Source organism: Aquarana catesbeiana, linkage group LG03 (genome assembly GCF_042186555.1).
Source record: "Aquarana catesbeiana isolate 2022-GZ linkage group LG03, ASM4218655v1, whole genome shotgun sequence".
Taxonomy (NCBI): Eukaryota; Metazoa; Chordata; class Amphibia; order Anura; family Ranidae; genus Aquarana; species Aquarana catesbeiana.
Genome location: NC_133326.1, coordinates 50,396,427 through 50,416,038, shown reverse-complemented (window position 1 = coordinate 50,416,038; position 19,612 = coordinate 50,396,427). Strand labels below are relative to the sequence as shown.

Sequence of the window (19,612 nt, the reverse complement as noted above, 5' to 3'; positions counted from 1 at the left end):
AACAGCATACCATGCCTGGATGGGTCAGGGCTGTTTTGGCAGCAGAAGAGGGACCTGCTCAATATTAGGTGGGTGGTCCTAGTTATGGCTGATCGGTATATATTTATAATTTACAGTAAAAATCTGCTTTCTCTAAATAGATAGGTAAAAGCAATTGGTTAAGCTATTTTTTTTTTATTTACCGTTATGATTAATTCTAATTTTTAGCTCTATACTAGATTATTACCTGTGTCAATATTTAGCCTTCTGATTTGCTAAAGCTTCATAAATTCAATTAAAATGTAGTTGCTTTGTAATCATGGGAGCGCTGGGGATGATGGTTTGTATGCAGAAAGCTCCAAGATTTCAAGTAACTCGGCTCATTTACCAGCAATTTCTTACGCATTTGGTTATAGCAGGCAAACCCTCCCTCTTAGCAGTAGGGGGTCAGACCCGGTTCATACTGACAGGGTGCGACAATCGCATGCGATTTGGACAGGACACGCACCTCTTTGCTGTTCAAATTACATGCAATTCTGCAGCAGTGCGTTTTGAGCCATTTATTCTGTATGGCTCAAATCGCAAAGCATCCACACCAAAATCATGCAGGACCCTTTTTTTTTGCCGCCCCAGAATTAGATCGCATAGGTGTTCACACCCATTCAATCTGATTCTGCAAATCACACTGCGTTTTGCAAAATGATTTTGGGGTGTCGTTAACGTAAAGAGGAACTGCAGTCTGCTCACATAATTTGTAATAAAAATATCTTTGCTTTTCTGAAGCTTCCCTCCAACTATTTTGCATATTATTTTATATATACTGTAATTCTGTACTTACCAAATATGCTGCAGAAATCTCCCTCCACTAAGGCTGGCCATACACTATACAATTTACTTGTTCAACTTTCCTTTAGATTTACCAAAACCATATAATATGAGGTCAAACCTAAACCCTTTCAACTTGTATTTTATCAGGCAGGCCCTTGCACTACATAGTTTAAGGTAAATCTAAAGGAAATTGAATAAGAAAATTGTATAGTGTATGGCCAGTCTTAGTCTGGTTGGTCTGTTGTGCTTCTCTTGTGGTGTTAAAAGTCTTGCTTGCTGCATTTTTGGTCAGTTAAAAAAAAAAATGCACCTGCCCGTTGAAATGCATTGGAAATGCAGCAAGAATGCATCAATAACGCACCCGTGTTACATTTTTGATGAGGTTTTTGAATCACATGACCTATGAAAAACACACCATGAGCACAGTAAAATGGCTGTAAAATTGTGGCAAAATCGCAATAAAATCATGTCTAAATCGTGTGCGTTTTCGGAGCCATTATTGCCATCTTTTTCTCTATCGGCAAAACAACATTTTCTGCCAATATGTTTCGGCTTCTGACATTTTGGTGCATCTCTAATTTCAAACATGTCTTCCTTAGGACTCATTTACACTGGAATGTAGTGTGGGAGAGCTCCATTCCTGGGTGGCCTCCTGCACCGCATACCGATCGCAATGTCCTTGCGATCTGCTGCGAGTGTCAGTTCAAGTTAACACCCCAAAAGCAGGTAGTTTGTCTGCACCAGCCTGCACTGGATCGCATGGTACAAAAGTACCATGCGATGCGGTTTCTGTCACGTTTCAAAAAGTAGTGCATGCACTACTTTTGGTGCGGTGTAATTTCAGCCTATTCAAAATGAATGGGGCTGAAATTGCACTGCACAGATCTGCATGTAAAGCGATTCACATACAGTTCTAGTGTGAATGGGCCCTTAGCCATCCTGCAGCGTATTGGAACAAGGACACGGTTTCCTCTAGGAACTCATTTCCTGCCTGGGGATCAGATGTTTTTCCACTCTTGTTATCTTATTGGGCACTGCCCCCCCCCCCACACCCCTCCACCACCTCTCTGGAGCCTAAGAGAGAAGACCTGGTCTCTGGAAGTGTAGCCTCCATCAATAGGAGGTGTCCATATCAAGCAGGCAGTGATGTGGACACCCAAAGAAGGACCCCAGGAAGTAAATAGAAGAAGAGAGAGACTGTCATGTGATCACGGCTTCAGTTAAAGTGGGACTAAACTTAAAGCGGAGGTCCGCCCACCCCTTTAAAAATTAAAAGTCAGCAGCTACGCATACTGTAGCTGCTGACTTTTAACATTAGGACACTTACCTGTCCTGAAGTCCAGCGATGTCGGCACTGCAGCCAATGTTTGCATCAGCTGGTCGGGTGCTGCCACCACCATTGCTGGTAAGAAAACCCAGCAGTGTAGCCTTTTTGGCTTCATGGCCGGATCCAGGCCTGTGCTGGCCATCGGGACTACCGGGAGATTCCCGGTGGGCCGATTGGCAGCGGGCCACTACAATGACTCAGATGTCAGACAGTGACTGTGTCACTGTCTCTCTCCGTCTGAGCGTCGCCTGGCGCCGGGCGGCTCCGCTCCTGCACTCGGCGGGCGGGCCGGCCGCCGGCATCACAAAAGAACAGGCAGGCATTGACACTCCCCCAGGCACTCCCCCTAACAGCTATCAATATAGCTATTTGGGCGGCCTCTTTGTCCCGGCGCCGTGACGTCACTCACGGACGGAGGGCGGAGGCGGCCCGGGGACATAGGAGGAGGCGGAGCAGAAGTTCTGAACCACCACCAGCAACAAGTACAGAGAGACCAAGGCTATAGTGTCACTGAGTCTGTCATCATTCAAGTAAGCAGCAGTGCAGCACTATAGTAATAATAACTTTTCTAATAATAATAGTAATTACTAGTAAGTAACTGAATATACAGCATGGAGGGGGGGAGGGGTAAATCTGTACTGTATAAATGTACTGCCTCTGGTCATGGTTAAATTATTCATCAGTTACCATGGCCAGTGGCATTAAATTAATAATTGACCAGTGGCATTAAATTAATATTAATGCCAGGCATTAATATTAATTTAATGCCACTGGTCAATTATTAATTTAATGCCACTGGCCATGGTAACTGATGAATAATTTAACCATGACCAGTGGCAGTACATTTATACAGTACAGATTTACCCCTCCCCCCCTCCCCCCACCATGCTGCATATTCAGTTACTAAAAGTAACTGAATATGCAGCATGGCGGGGGGAGGGGGGGGGGGGTAAATCTGTATTGTAAATGTACTGCCATTGGTGATGGTTAAATTATAAAGTAACTGAATATGCAGCATGGTGGGGGGAGGGGGGGAGGGGTTAATCTGTACTGTAAATGTACTGCCACTGGACATGGTTAAATTATTCATCCATCAGTTACCATGGCCAGTGGCATTAAATTAATAATTGATCAGTGGCATTAAATTAATATTAACCACTTACCAACCGGCCCATAGCCGAATGACGGCTGCAGGGCGGTTGGATAACTCTGGGAGGACGTACTATGACGTCCTCCCAGAATTCCCCTCTCGCGCGCCCCCTGGGGCGCACACCCGAACACATCCGTGACCTCGCATCACGGATCCTGGTAAATGACCGCTGATCGCGGCCGTTTACCATGTGATCTCGCCGTCAAATGACGCCGTCTGATGACGCCGGTTCCTCTCCTCCCCTCCTGTGTACTGATCGGTACACAGTGAGCGGGGAGGGGGATGGATGGATGTCTGCAGCGCTGTGGGCTGTATGTGTAGTGCCCACAGCGCTGCACAGAGACATCCATCCATCCATGCTCAGCCATCCCTCACTACTATGCAATGCTGTGCAATACTCTGCAATACCCCCACACTACTCTGCAATACTCTGCAATGCCACCACAATACTCTGCAATGCTGTGCAATACTCTGCAATGCCCCCACAATACTCTGCAATGCTGTGCAATACTCTGTAATGCCCCCACAATACTCTGCAATGCTGTGCAATACTCTGCAATGCCCCCACAATACTCTGCAATGCTGTGCAATACTCTGCAATGCCCCCACAATACTCTGCAATGCTGTGCAATACTCTGCAATGCCCCCACAATACTCTGCAATGCTGTGCAATACTCTGCAATGCCCCCACAATATTCTGCAATGCTGTGCAATACTCTGCAATGCTGTGCAATACTCTGCAATGCTGTGCAATACTCTGCAATGCCCCCACAATACTCTGCAATGCTGTGCAATACAACAGTTTATATACTGTTTTTGTGTGTGTTTGAAAAATTAAAGTGGGCCGGTCTGGATGAAGTCCAGGGCCAAATTTTTGTCCCAGTCCAGCCCTGGCCGGATCCCTATTGCGCATGCGCAAAGCTCGCTGCGCTCTCTCTCTGGCCCAGCAGAAGGGGAGGAAGGAGGGGGGCCAAGCTGCTGACGTACTTCGCCGCGGCCCGGTCTCCCAGAAGTGGGGACAGGGTACCTGTAAAAAAACAGCCAAATGTGGCACCGGAGGGGGGGGGAATCAGATAAGATGAAGTTTCACTTTTGGGTGGAACTCCACTTTAACTAGAAAAGCATACCTCCCAACTTTTTGAGATGGGAATGAGGGACACCTATCAGAAAAAGTATGCAGGCATAGGACACACCCCTTGATACGCCCCCTTAAAGGAGAATTGTACAAAAAACAAGATTGGTTAAACCCACAAGTGCTTTTTTTTACCACTACTATTCCTTTATATTGGCTTTTGGAATTTACAAATGCAGCAATTTAGAAATCAGATGAAAGGTTTAGCACTGGGAAACACTTTTTGATAGATAAAAAGTGCATTTTATATACAACTATATAGATCAGACCAAAATGAGGGACAAATAGGGGGAATGAGGGATAGAGGGACATTGCTCCAAATCAGGGACAGTCCCTCCAAATCAGGGACAGTTGGGAGGTATGGAAAAGTAATGAGAGCAGGCAGCTCTTCATTGCAGAGGAGACATGCTATGACTCCTCTGCAATAATAAGCACTTACCTGCCTGCTTGCAGTCTTCTATTGAATGCACAATAAGCTGTACATGCGCAAGGGTGGGCGGGACCAATCACCTGGAGGGGGAGGGCAGGTGCAGGGTGTGTGTTAATGAGGTCAGCTGCTGAAGTACTTCCTTCGAATGGTTTTCATGTCATAAGGGATGGGTTTCAGGTAGTAATAGAGGAGTTTTCTATGGAAGAGACTGGAAACTGAGGTGAAGTCTGCTCTAGAGAAAGCTTTTTCTTTTCTGCAACAGAGATACATGGTATATTGGTACATAGAGAAGCTGGAATTTAGAAGAAAAAAAATAGCCTTTAAAGTGTTTGTAAAGGCAGAAGGTTTTTTTATAAATTTTTTTTTTTAAGATAAAAAAAACGTTCTGTGTGTAGCAGCCCCCTCAGCCCCCCCCCTATTATTTACCTGAGCCCCATCTCTATCCATCGATGTACACGAGTGCCTCAGCTGCCCGGGACTCTTCCTCCTGATTGGCTGAGACACAGCAGCGGCGCCGTTGGCTCCCGCTTTTGTCAATCAAAGTCAGTTAGCCAATCAGGAGAGAGAAGGGGCAGGGCCAAATCTCGGCTCTGTGTCTCAGCTCGGGTGCCCCATAGCAAGCTGCTTGCTGTGGGGGAACTCGACAGGAGGGAAGGGCCAAGAGAGCCAGCGAGGGACCCGAGAAGAGGAGGATCTGGGCTGCTCTGTGCAAAACCACTGCATAGAACAGGAAAGTATAACATGTTTGTTATTTTTAAAGAAACAAAAAAAGAGACTTTAGCATCACTTTAAGTAAAATGGGCATTTGGATATTTGTTTTTTTTCTTTCATACCAACAGTTACTGTAGTTAGAGAGGGTGGGAAGAGGATTGCTATTTAAAGGTATTTAAAGTGGAATAAAACTCTAAGCGGGCCCCCAGGAGGAAAATCCTGTAATGTGCTTGTATGTTCCGCATACTAGCATGTTATGAGAGATTACCTGTTAGAGGAAGCCCTCCAGCGCTGCACTGTCAGTGCTCGGGCACTACCGTCTTCTCTTGGCCTTCCTTCCGGGTTCACACTGTTTGAATGGCCGTGCCACGATGACATCACTCTTGCTCAAGCCAAAGGGACTCACTTCATCATGGCACACAGCGAGTGCCGTAAATGTACTCTAAGCTGCGCATGCCCAGCATCATGTACATTACTGCTGACAGGCATGGGGAAGCATTTATGACCATTAGGGTCTCTTCAGTCATAAAAAAAACCTTCCTGTCAATATTTTTTTTTTTTATTTGAGTCTAATACCACTTTAAAAATATATACTTTACTAGATTTTTTTTTAAATCCAGAATTTAGCGTCACTTTAAATGTAAGGATAGGATAAAGGAAGACATAAGGATTTGTATGAGCCTATTCCTGCATATTAAAATCTCAGCACATTATCTTTAAAGAACACACCAGCACGGAATAATAATGAGAACTCACTGGGGGATAAGGAAACGCTTGCTAAAAATTCCAGTTTTCCTATCTTGTCTCCATGGTGCGTACCCATATTAATGCAAATAGTAAAGTTCTTCAGAAGTCAGAAGATGTTCTAACAATCTAGTTTTACCTCTTTCAGCTGCTACATTTTATATCTCAGTAAGCCAGGAGTTAAAGGCCATTATGTTCATTGCCTCTGCCAGTGTTGTCTCAGTTACTTTTGTAGTATTTTGTAGTTTTATATAAGTAAGTTATGTACTCAGCTTGTAAATCATTATTTTATTGATGAGTAAGCAGAAATGAATGCCTTTTTTTTTATACTTTAATATGTAATGTGGTGTCACCCCACCATTGCTGCACATCTGCAATACACATGGTGCAGTAGAAGAGATATTTTGCTGTTGCTTGGCCAGAAACTATAGACAGCTCCCCTGTAGCGTCACATATGGTGACCCATCACATTTGGCTGGACTGCGTGTGCACGACGCCGCCATATGCGTTCCAACGCTGTGGCAATCTGCGCTTGCGCAGAGTTTTGTGGCCACACCCCTGAGTCCAGGTTCAAGCCCCACCATCCAAGTGGACATAGAGTCAGATTATAATTACGCCCGAAGCGTGGGGAGCGGCCCTGTGGCAAAGTGGTCTTACAACAGTGTTGGAACGCATATGGCGGCGTCGCGCATGCGCACTACAGCAGGTAGCAAAAGGTGATAGGTAGCCGAATGTGACGTGACACCCCAAATCCACCTTCCCTATTCCTGGAAACTTCATTTGCTGACCGGACCATAGACAAATTACATCCTCGGTCGGAAGTAGAATACCCGGGTTATGGCTACAGCAATATGCCTTAAAGTGATTGTAAGGGTTCGTTTTTTTTTTTTTTTAAATAACAAACATATCATACTTACCTCCACTGTGGTCTTCTGGTGTCCCATGACGGCTCTCGCGGCTCCTCCCCACATTGGATAACCCCCTAGGACATACCAATTTTTTGAGATGGGAATGAGGGACACCTATTAGCAAAAGTATTCAGGCATAGGACACACCCCTTGCCATGCCCCCTTAAAGGAGAATTGTACAAAAAACAAGATGGGTTAAACTCACAAGTGCTTTTTTTATCACTGCTATTCCTTTATATTGGCTTTTGGAATTTACAAATGCAGCAATTTAGAAATCAGATGAAAGAATTAGTGCTGGAAAACACTTTTTGATAGATAAAAAGTGCATTTTATATACAACTATATAGATCAGACCAAAATGAGGGACAAATGAGGGACAGAGGGACATTGCTCCAAATCAGGGACAGTCCCTCGAAATCAGGGACAGTTGGGAGCTATGCTAGGAGAAGCACTCTCCCGAGGGGGTTACCTTGCAGGTGCCCTCCTGAGTCCAGCATTCTGTGTCCATAGACACCGAATGTATGACTCGGCCCCGCCCCCCGGCACCCGCGTCATTGGATTTGATTGACAGCAGTGGGAGCCGATGGCTACGTTGCTATCAATCTATCCAATCAAGAGCCAATAACCCCAGGCAGAGAGAGAGAGCGTGTCCCCGCCGGGTCAAGTTCCAGGGCTCAGGTAAGTAAAACGAGTGGGGGGCCGATCACTGACAGGTGTCTTTTCACCTTAATGCATAGGATGCATTAAGGTGAAAAAACACGAGGGTTTACAACCACTTACCCCGGTATTGTTTTTTTTTTTTTTTTTTTTCAGCTAGCGATTCTCTAACTGATAAAAGTGGTCCAAACAGCGAACTTGCAGCTTGATCACCTTTAGAAATGGTGGGAGGGGTCACCTTTGCTGCTTTCTGGTGATTCTAGGGCTTACCTGGATGATCGGTAGCCCTAAGAACCGATCCAGCGGTTTGCCGTGGCAGGTCACAGAGACGAGCGGTGGAACGATGGCCTCCACTCATGTCTATGGTCTAGGAGGACCAGAGTGACGTCATGACGTCACGTCCAGTTCCGGCCCAATCTAAATAAGACCATTTTTTTTAAAGCATTAGATCAATTATTGATCTAATGCTTTACATTGTAGAGGAGAGATGTGGGGTCTTATTGACCCAGATATCTCCATAAAGAGGACCTGTCACTGCTTATTTCTATCACAAGGGATGTTTACACTTCTTGTAATAGAAATAAAAGGGATAACAAAAAAAATGTTAAAGCGTCAGTGTAAAAATAAAAGAAAGTAATAAAATAAATAATAAACATTTTTTTTAAACGCCCCGTCCCCCTGTGCTCGCGCACAGTGGTGAATGCATACGTAGGTCACACCCACATATGTAAACGGTGTTCAAACCACACATGTGAGGTATCGCCCCCAACGTCAGAGCAAGAGAAATAATTATAGCACTACATCTTTGTAACTCTAAACTGGTAACCTGTAGAAATTTTTAAAGCGTCGCCTATGGAGATTTTTAGGTACGGTAGTTTGCCGCCATTCCACGAGCGCGCGCAATTTTAAAGCATTACATGCTGGTTATCTATTTACTCGGTGTAACATCATCTTTCGTATTTTACAGAAAAACGGGGTTATATATTGTGTGTTGTTATTTTTTATAATTCATTAATGTGTATTTTTCCCCCCAAAAAAACTGTTTGAAAAACCGCTGCCTAAATACCGTGTGACATAGAAAATTGCAAAGATCACCACTTTATTCTCTAGGGTCTCTGCTAAAAAATATTTATATATATATATCTATATGTATATATAGATATATATATATCTATATATATATATAGATATATATATATCTATATATATATATATCTAGATATCTAAATAGATAGATAGATAGATAGATAGATAGATAGATAGATAGATAGATAGATAGATAGATAGATAGATAGATAGATAGATAGATAGATAGATAGATAGATAGATAGATAACTGAGACATAGAAGTGTTGTAACCTCTGACTCAGAGAGGCCTTGTGTAGACAGATGCAGGCTCCATATTCCTCCAGGCTGTAGGTGGCATTGTACCGTTTCACCAGGTGGAGAGAAGTTCCATAAGGAGAAATGTCTTTTGTGGACCCTAGCATAGCTCCCAACTGTCCCCGACTTGGAACAAAGCCCTTCTGGCCCTCTTTCATCCTCATGTGTCCCTTATTTTGGTCTGATCTATATAGTTGTATGAAAAATGAACATTTTGTTTTTCAAAAAGTGCTTCCCAGTACTAAACCTTTCATCCAATTTCTAAATTGCTGCATTTGAAAATTTCACTAGCCAGTATAAAGTAATAGTAGTGGTAAAAAAAAAAAACTCTTGCGGTTTTAACTAATTATTATTTTTTGCATAATTCCCCTTGGCAGAGGGTGTGTCTTATGCTCACATACTTTTGCTAATAGGTGTCCCTCATTCCCATCTCATAAAGTTGGGAGGTATGCTCTAGCAGTCATCTTGGGGCACCCAATTGGAGTTCATATCAGATCTCTGGTGGCCATCTTGACAGGGAACTTGATAAACTGGGTACCCGGCATAATTTGGGGACATCTAGAGCATGTGTGTGTGTGTGGACAGAGACAGAGCTCCACCAGCTAGATAAATAGAGCAGGACAAGAAGGGATGGTTAGGGATTCTCTTGCTGTCTACACTACACTTCGGTACCTAGGACAGGAATACACAACAGTCTCAGAGAGCAAAGGAAGCTGTGTCTATACCTCCCTCACCCCCCTAGCGCAGGAACCTCCAAACCTTCTAAACAAAGGGCCAGTTTACTATTCTTCAGGGCTTAGGGAGGCCAGACTTTGACCAGTGGGAGAAGAAAATGCCAGAAAATCAGAGCAAGTGCACCATGTCTCAGGCTTGGTGGTCAGTGGAAGTAGAAAACATTCAGTAGGAGGAGGAATAGTGCCCCATCGTTGGTGTCAGTGGGAGAAATAGTGCCCCATTGTTGGTGTCAGTGGGAGGAATAGTGTCTCATCATTGGTGTCAGTGGGAAGAATAGTGCTTTATATTAGTGGGAAGAACATTGTGTCAAGAGCCAGATAAAGGAGAGCAAAGGACCACATCTGGCCCGTGGGCCACAGTTTGGAAACCACTGCTCCAGCGGAAGCACTCCTCCAGTACTTGTAATCGTGGGACAGTCTATGCTGAGCTGAATGTTCTGTTACCGCTGTTCTATTTCTCCTCTCTCATCAGCGTATTACTTAAACTGCTTGTAACCCCCACAGACTGTGTGGTGGTTTCCTCCCGAACTGAGTACATACTTCCTAGGCCCCACCTACATTCAGATATCTTCCATTCTGCTCAAAGCCTCCTATCATGTCTCTCTAAATGTGGTTTAAACACAAACACAGCCATCCTCAAACTATACGCTATAATTAATCCTTTTGTTGTCTGAGCAATTTTTGCATTTTTTGCACGTTTCTAAAAATCATTTTAATTCTGAAGATTAGTTAAAATTCCCAAACATTAGATATTGCTGAAAGCAGGGACCCTGGAGAATACAATGAAGATGGATTAAAATTTTTGTCACATGATATTAGCGCAATGGTCTATCAAGTGCAAATGTCCAGTATAAATTACACTAAAGTTAATTTTAGGGCACAATAGCACAAAATATTACCCATTATTTTTGTAAAATAGAAATGTTGAGGTTGCAGCAAGTAAATAGATACCCAATGTGTTAAAGCAGAGTTCCACCCTAATTTGCATGCATGTCCGCATGTGTTGCCGATCGCTTCGCCATTCTTCTTCTGGATAGTGCCTTTTTTATTACATATAGGACCTTTTTTTTTGTTGAAAAAGCTCCACTACCGTCATATCCTTTTTTGCATTGGCTCCTGGGAAACCAGTTTAATCAATCCTAGGAGTCAATGTGCATCCTACGCTGCTAGCATTGCGTTATTTCTAAACCTGAAATGACACAATGCTAGGCTCCATTGCTACGACCGTGATAAGTTCCCACTGCACATGCGCGAGATCGGGAGGTGCTTGCTGGGTAGCCAGCAGCATCTTATCCCGGAAGAGACTCCCAGCGGACTTCAGATGCCCACACTCAGTATGGACACTTGCTGGATTAGGAGGGTACAGTGAGTACCAATACTTTTTACTAACACAGAAAGTTTTGTCAGATGTAGCATATTAATTGGCAACTATCACGGGGGGGGGTGATTTTGAAAAAAAAAAACGCTGGAGATCAGCTTTAAGCCTTAAAATAGAGCCTTAAAGCTCTTACAGTTCATCAGTTTGGAGTTAACCATGAATAATACGCCTATAATTATTGTTCTCAGTTCAGTAAGTAGAAAAATCAACATTTTCATACAAAGGTACCCCAAAGCGTGTGTTTATGTCCGTGTGTACTGTATATAGGTGTGAATGGACTAAAAATGTTTGGGGTGGGGAGGAGTTTAGTGTTTAAAGCACTATTAAACCCAAAACGAGAAATGTAATTTATTTCAGCTTACCAATCATTCAATGCGGTGGCTGCATTCGTTTTTTTTTTTTTAGGCTTTTTCCCCCCTCTTTTCACCTGGTGATCTGGCCAGTCACACCAGGTGAAAACAGAGGGGGGGGTTGGCCTAGAAAAAGATCTATGAAGAAGAGTGGACCGAAATCCGTCCTGAGATGTGTGCAAACCTGGTCACCAACTACAAGAAACATCTGACCTCTGTGCTCGCCAACAAGGGTTTCTCCACCAAGTACTAAGTCATGTCTTGCTTGGGGATCAAATACTTATTTTACTCACTGAACTGCAACTCAATTTATAACATTTGTATCATGTGTTTTTTCTGGATTTTTGGTTGATATTCTGTCTTCTATCATTTAACCACTTGAGGTCCGGGCCATAGCCGAATGACGGCTACAGCGCGGACCTCAATTTCCGGGAGGCCGTCATGGGACGTCCTCCCCTGTGCACGCGCACCCTGTAGGGCGTGCGGTGTGCGCGCTGTGATCACCGAGTCACGGAGACTCGGATGATCACAGATCCGAGTAAGGGGCCGGTCCCGGCCCCTTACCATGTGATCAGCTGTCAGCCAATGACAGCTGATCACATGATGTAAACAAAAGCTCGGTGATCGGTTTCGTTTTTTCCTCACACTGACAGCGTAAGGAGGAAAAAAAAGCCAATCACCGGCTTATGTCAAGGGGACATCGGTCCCGAAGAGGAAGGAGGCACACATGCCTCATCTATGCCTGCAAGTGCCATCTGTCATTGCCACCTGCCAGTGCCCAGCAGTGCCACCTATCAATGCCCACAAGTGCCACCTATCAATGCCCACCAGTGGTGCCAATCAGTGCCACCTAGCAGTGCTGCCAATCAGTGCCCATCGCTGCCACCCATCAGTGCCCATCGCTGCCACCCATCAGTGCCCATCACTGCCACCTATCAGTGCCCATCAGTGCCGCCTCATCAGCGTACATCAACGAAGGAGAAAAATTACCTGTTTGCAAAATTTTATAACAAAATATAAAAAAAAATATAATTAAAAAAAAAAAAAATTTTAACAAAAACTAAAAACTGCAGAGGTGATCAAATACCATCAAAAGAAAGCTCTATTTGTGGGGGAAAAAAATGATAAAAATTTCATTTGAGTACAGTGTTGCATGACCGCGCAATTGTCATTCAAAGTGCGACAGCGCTAAAAGCTGAAAATTGGTCTGGACAGGAGGGGGGTTTAAGTGCCCAGTAAGCAAGTGGTTAAAATACACCTATGATAAAAATTTTATAGACCCTTCATTTCTTTGTGAGTGGACAAACTTACTAAATCTGCAGGTATCTAATAAATATTTCCCCCACTGTATATCTGTAGTGTTTACTTATCTATCTCCAAAGCTCTAAGTGTTGTTTCTCTCTGGTGCTTTGTTTCTCTGTTATCAGCAAGTCATAAGCTGTCCTAAAACCAGAGATAAAATGGTGATGGGGGGGGGGGGGGCTCAGCACACAGCTTGTCTATTCACAACACAGTTCTACATCAGTCTTTTTCAATCAAGATGCCCAGGCACTGTGGTGTGCCTTCCGCTTTCCCCAGGGGTGCCTTGGCAAAATGCCTAAAAATTGCCCCCAAAATTGTAAACAAGACAGATTGTAGATCAAGCCTACATTTTGGTTACAAAAAGTCACAGGTTTGCATTGTGCACCATTATAACCTTCCATCTGCTAGTGTCCTAACAACCAATGACATCCTTGGTTGATAGGAAGGACGTTGGGTGCCTGCATAGCATCCTTGTTAGACCCGCCCCGGCCCCTCTCCATCAGTACAGGGGTCAAGGGGTTTTTTGCCAACCTCCCGCAGCATTTTTTACTAACAAAACATGGAAAATTTACTGGCGGAGCACTTTTTTTTACTGGCAACCTGAGAATTTACAGAACTCCTATTGAAAACTAACACATTGAATATTTGAACAGTATAAAGTGATATGAAAACACCTATACCTATAACAATGTAATTTGCTTGATTTACACTTATAAAGTCAACACTGCATGAAATTATCAGCCCCTGATATTTACTGGCAGCTGTAAAAAAAATCACTGGTATTTACAAACTGTCAGTAAATATACTGGCAGTTGGCAACCCTGCTGGGTTCACATTAGCTGAATAAGGGAGAGAAGCGTTGCAGTACTAGTCAGTACCAGTGTGCAAAGGTGTATTTGCTTTGTAAGAATAAATAACCTCTGACGTTGGGTGTTCCACATTTGTGAATATTTCTACCGTATGTAGAACAATTACTTTGTTTTTTTACATTCTAGAATAGGGCGTCTCGAGATTGTACATCATTTTAAAGTGGTTGTAAACTCCTAACTTGTGTACACAGGATCAGATTTTCCGACAACAAAGATTTGTTGGCAGAAAATTTGAGAACCTGTTAGCAAACATTTGTTGGCGGAAAGTCCGACAGCAAATGTTCGATGGAGCGTACACACGGTCGGACTTTCCGACAACAAGCTCACATCCAACATTTCCTGTCGGAAAATCCGACCGTGTGTACGTGGCATTACAGACCACTTTTTGCTACAGGTAAGCCTATAATAAGGTTTACCTGTAGCTACCCAGGATATCTCCTAAACTTGTACGGTTTAGGAGATATCCCCTGTATTTGCATGTGCCGACGTCATCGGCACATGCGCACTGAAGCAATGGCACGTACGTACCGCTTGCTTCAGTGAGTGTGCCGTTACCGGCGGCTCCCACGTGCATGCGCGAGGGTGACGCCATCGCGGCTCCGGGCCAATCACAGCACCGGAGCCGCGATACCCGGAAGTAACCCCCGGGAGTGATGTCGCCGGCCGATGCGCTACCGAGGGCTTCGATCTCAGGTGAGTATTACTATGCTATGCATACTAGCTCATTATGCCTTTGTCTTGCAGGTGTTCGTTTTTTTTTTTTTTCCAAAGTGTGTTTACAAGCACTTTAAGAAAGATTTGGCTGCTGAATGACCAGGCCATCTTTTGCAATTCGGCACTGTGTCTCTTTAAGTGTGTGGTCGTGTGGCGCTGCACCCAAACAAAATTGATGTCCTTTTTTCCCCACAAATAGAGCTTTCTTTTGGTGGTATTTGATCACCTCTGCGGTTTTTATTTTTTGCGCTATAAACAAAAAAAGAGCGACGATTTTGAAAAAAAACGCATTATTTTGTACTTTTTGCTATAATAAATATCCTCATTTTTTTTTAAAAAAAAAAAGCGAATTCTTTCTCAGTTTAGGCCGATATGTATTCTTCTACATATTTTTGGTAATAAAAATCGCAATAAGCGCATATTGATTGGTTTGCAAAAAAGTTATAGCGTCTACAAAATAGGGGATAGATTTATAGCATTTTTATTATTTTTTTTTACTAGTAATGGTGACAATCTGCGATTTTTATTGGGACTGCGACATTATGGCGGACACATCGGACACTTTTGACACATTTTTGGGACCGTTGGCATTTATACAGCGATCAGTGCTATAAAAATGCAATGATTACTGTAAAAATGTCACTGGCAGGAAAGGGGTTAACACTAGGGGGCGATCAAGGGGTTAATTGTGTTCCCTCTCTGTGTTCTAACTGAAGGGGGGAGGGGACTGTCTAGGGGAGATGACAGATCGTGAAAATGTCCGATGTGTCCGCCATAATGTTGCAGTCACGATAAAAAATCGCTGATCGCCGCCATTACTAGTGAAAAAAAAAAAGAATAATAAAAATGCCATAAAACTATCCCCTATTTTGTAAACGCTATAACTTTTGCGCAAACCAATCAATAAACGCTTATTTTTTTTTTACCAAAAATATGTAGAAGAATACGTATCGGCCTAAACTGAGGAAAAAAAATATTTTTTAAAATATTTTTTGGGGATATTTATTATAGCAAAAAGTAAAAAATAATGCGTTTTTTTTCAAAATTGTTGCTTTTTTTTGTATATATCGCAAAAAATAAAAACCGCAGAGGTGATCAAATAGCACCAAAAGAAAGCTCTATTTGTGGGAAAAAAAGGACGTCAATTTTGTTTGGGAGCCACGTCGCACGACCGCGCAATTGTCAGTTAAAGCGACTCAGTGCCGAGTTGCAAAAAACGCAGTGGTCAGGAAGGGGGTAAATTCTCCTGGGGCTGAAGTGGTTAAAGCAAAGAACAATGCATAAATTCAATACTTTCTTTGGTCTGATTATAGCAACTTGAATTTTGATTGGTTACTGCGGTTTGAAAATCATAGTTTACTTCTCTTTGCTCTCTTTTTGTAAAAAAATATAATTTGGTCTTTTTCAGACAAGGATCGTGATAAAGCAAAGGAGAAATATGTGAAGAACACGTGGAAGCTGCACACACTCCACAATCAGTATATCTTGGCGGTCAAGGCAGCCAGACTGCACCATGAGCAGCACTACACCCTGAGCCTGCCCAGCCTGCACGAGTCCTTACAGTACCTCCATGAAAAGATGGTGACGATTCTGTACGTAGAAACCAAGACAAAACGAACCCAAAGCATTTCTGTACAGCTCCGCTGATTTTTATCTTCTGGCTGTGCAGACAATGTTATTCATGTTCTGTCTCCAGAATGTACGGCAACCCTTGTCTTTTCTGATCATACCTTTGCCATGCACAGACCAGCTTTACGCAATTCTAACAATTTATATAGGCGTGAATGTCAGTGATTGCAGTTCTGCAAGACATACTAGATGCACAATTTCTTCTTTTTTGCATTATATATTTGACCTTCATCGTGTTGTATTTGTTCTTCATTGTGAATGTAAAGCTAGCCATACACTAGTAGCATTTCATTATAAAATATTCCTTTTCTAAACATTCAATCAATGTCCTAGTGGTTAGTGGGATCAAATCGACAATTCTTTTCAAATGCGGTGACAAGAAAATGAGAAGGAGAATAATGGAAATGATTTCTCAACTGAACAAAATTCTATGTATGAATGTGGCTTTTGTTTGGGAAAAATTGTATATATTTAATGTGCATTTCCTAGGTACAAAAGAAACCCATGGTGAAATATGTCTGTTATCAGCTCTGGATGACATTTTAAAGTGATATTAAAGGCTTTCTTTTTATTAATTTATTTTTTTTATAACAAACATGTTACACTTACCTGCTCTATGCAGTGGTTTTGCACAGAACAGACCAGATCCTCCTCTTCTTGGGTCCCTCATCGGCACCTTTGGCCCCTCCCTCCTTCCGAGTGCCCCCAGAGCAAGCAGCTTGCAATGGGGGCACCCAAGCAGGCTTGTTCCCGAACCGTGGCTCTGCGTGTCCATTCACACACACGGGCGCAGCTTGGCCCCGCTCCATCTCTCTTCTCATTGGCTCACTGGCTGTGATTGATCAGCCAATGAGATATGAGAGACCCCAGAGAGCCAAGGCTCTTGTGCACATTGCTGGATCGTGATGGGGCTCAGGTAAGTATTGGGGGGGGGGGGGAGGCAGCCATGTAGAGGAGGTAAAAAACCTTGAGCCTTCAGAACCCTCTCTCTTCTCATTGGCTCACTGGCTGTGATTGACCAGCCAATGAGATATGAGAGACCCCAGAGAGCCAAGGCTCTTGTGCACATCGCTGGATCGAGATGGGGCTCGGGTAAGTATTGGAGGGGGGGGAGGCTGCCACACAGAGGAGATAAAAAAACCTAGAGCCTTCAGAACCACTTTAAAACCTAAGTGCAGCCAAATTAAAGAACAGAAATCAGCACAAGGCACATAGTTTACAGTCAGTAGGATGTGCCCCTTGTACTGATGCCTCTTCTTTTAGGGTAAAGTGGAACTACACTGCATCTGAGCACCACAAACTAAAAACACTATTTAATTAAAGTGGTTGTAAACCCTTACAGACCACTTTGACTTACAGGTAAGCCTAGATTAAAGCTTACCTGTAGGTCCAAGAAATATCTCCTAAACCTACACGGTTTAGGAGATATTTGCTAAAAGGCAGGCACCGCTGTCTACGGCACACTGAGCGCGCTGCTGCTAACGGCGATATGCAGTTAGTGGCGGCTCCCGTGCACATGTGCGGGAGTGACGTCATTGCGGCTCCGGCCAATCACAGCGCCGGAGCCACGATACCTGGAAGAAGATGGACGCGCCGTACCAGAGGGGACAGCGGGGACATCGCAGGCTCCTGTGTCAGGTAAGTGACACATAATGGGCTACTATGTGATGCATAGTAGTAGCCCATTATGCTTTACCTTTGCAGGGAAATAAAGAGGAAGTAAACCCATCAGGGTTTACTTCCTCTTTAAATTGTATTATTTATAGCAAACTCCCCTATCCATTCATGTCTCCATGCTTTATTTTTCTGAGGAATCACTTTAAAAAACACCCCCCTAACATTAGTGGCTGTGGCCATCTTGAGTAAGGGAAGATGATTTTTTTTAGCAATCCATCTGCCCTTAGCAGGCATGCAGACAGGAGGATGTGCTTAGCTGAGAAAACCCCTCCTCCACTTCTGAAGACTCCTGGGTTGTATGACATCATTTGTCTACCAAAGAAACCAGAAAATAACAGTAGAAATGTAAAAGAAAAGTTCAAAACGTGCATAAAATATGCTTTCCTATCTATTTACTAATGGTAGCAGCATAAGGATTAAAAGTAGTCAATGTTGATTGAGAGAGTGAAGTTCCACTTTAAATCTTCCTGCGTCCATGGTGCCCCCCACCTCCCTAATTTTCAAAGCCTGACTATTCTCACCCTTTCTTTCTTATCATATTACAGCTTCTATTAATGAAACTTGCTCTATGAATGGAGGACAGGCGGATGATTAAAAGGTCCAACCCCTCCATTCATAGATCATAGATTGAAAGTGCTCACAGACGAGACAAGCTCCATCTATGAATCAGCCGTCTCCTTCATAGCTGTTGTCAGGTCAGTTGCGGCAGGAGGGGAAAAGGGCAGGTTGGACTTCAGAACAAGGTTAGAAGACACTCCGAAAAAGGGGTCAAAGTACTTTGCCCCATAGGGGACAGAACTGTAAAATAAAAAATATAGTGCTAAATCTTCTTTGAATGCAAAAGCAAAATTTTGCATTTAGAGGGTTGTAAAGCCGTGAGGTTTTTTACCTTAATACATTCTATGTATTAAGGTGAAAAACCTTCTGTGCTGCAGAGCTCCACCCAGCCCCCCTCTTTTTCTAATCTAAACCCGATCCCATCCAGCGACTGTCTCTCTCCTCATTGGAGAGATTGGTAGCAGCAGGAGCCATTGGCTCCCGCTGTGGTCAATCAAATCCTGTGATGCGGGGGGGTGGGGCCAAGTCCTGCTGTTTGTGTCCATGGACACAATAGCGTGACTCTGGAGCAAGCCCACACGGGTGCCCCCATGAAAAGCAGCTTTCCGCGTGGGGCACTCAAAGAAGAGCGCTGGCGAGGGACCCCAGAAGATGTGGATCAGGCGGTTCTGTGCAAAACCAATGCACAGAGCAGGTAAGTATAGACATGTTTTGTTATTTCATTACAAAAAAAAAGCTTTACAACCACTTTAACCGCTTGCCGACCAGCCGCCGCAGTTATACTGTGGCAGAATGGCATGGGCAGGCGAATCGCCGTTACGTTACGTCGGTTCCTAAGGCGTCCACTTAGGGCACGCGCGCTGCTCGCCCCCAGAGCCAATGCGAGTGACCGCCGGGCTCACACGATCGCTCGTAACACCGCGAGAACCGGGATCTCTGTGTGTAAACACAGAGATCCCGGTTCTCTGAGGGGAGACGTGACAGACCGTCTGTTCATACAAAGTATGAACAGCGATCTGTCATCTCCCCTAGTCGGTCCCCTCCCCCTTTCAGTTAGAACACAGAGAGGGAACACAGTTAACTCCTTGATCGGGTCCTAGTGTTAACCTCTTCACTGCCAGTGACATTTTTATAGCACTGATCGCTGTATTAA

The 19,612-nt window shown here is 43.8% G+C and overlaps 1 protein-coding gene across 1 annotated transcript in view; it reads left to right on the top strand.

The window, feature by feature from the left end:
• Positions 1–19,612, top strand: part of FES (FES proto-oncogene, tyrosine kinase) — a 235,336-nt gene that overhangs the window by 92,431 nt on the left and 123,293 nt on the right. Inside the window, exon 5 of the mRNA XM_073618513.1 lies at positions 16,004–16,187. Within this exon, the coding sequence (XP_073474614.1) occupies positions 16,004–16,187 (184 nt within the window). The remainder of the gene's footprint in view (positions 1–16,003; positions 16,188–19,612) is intronic.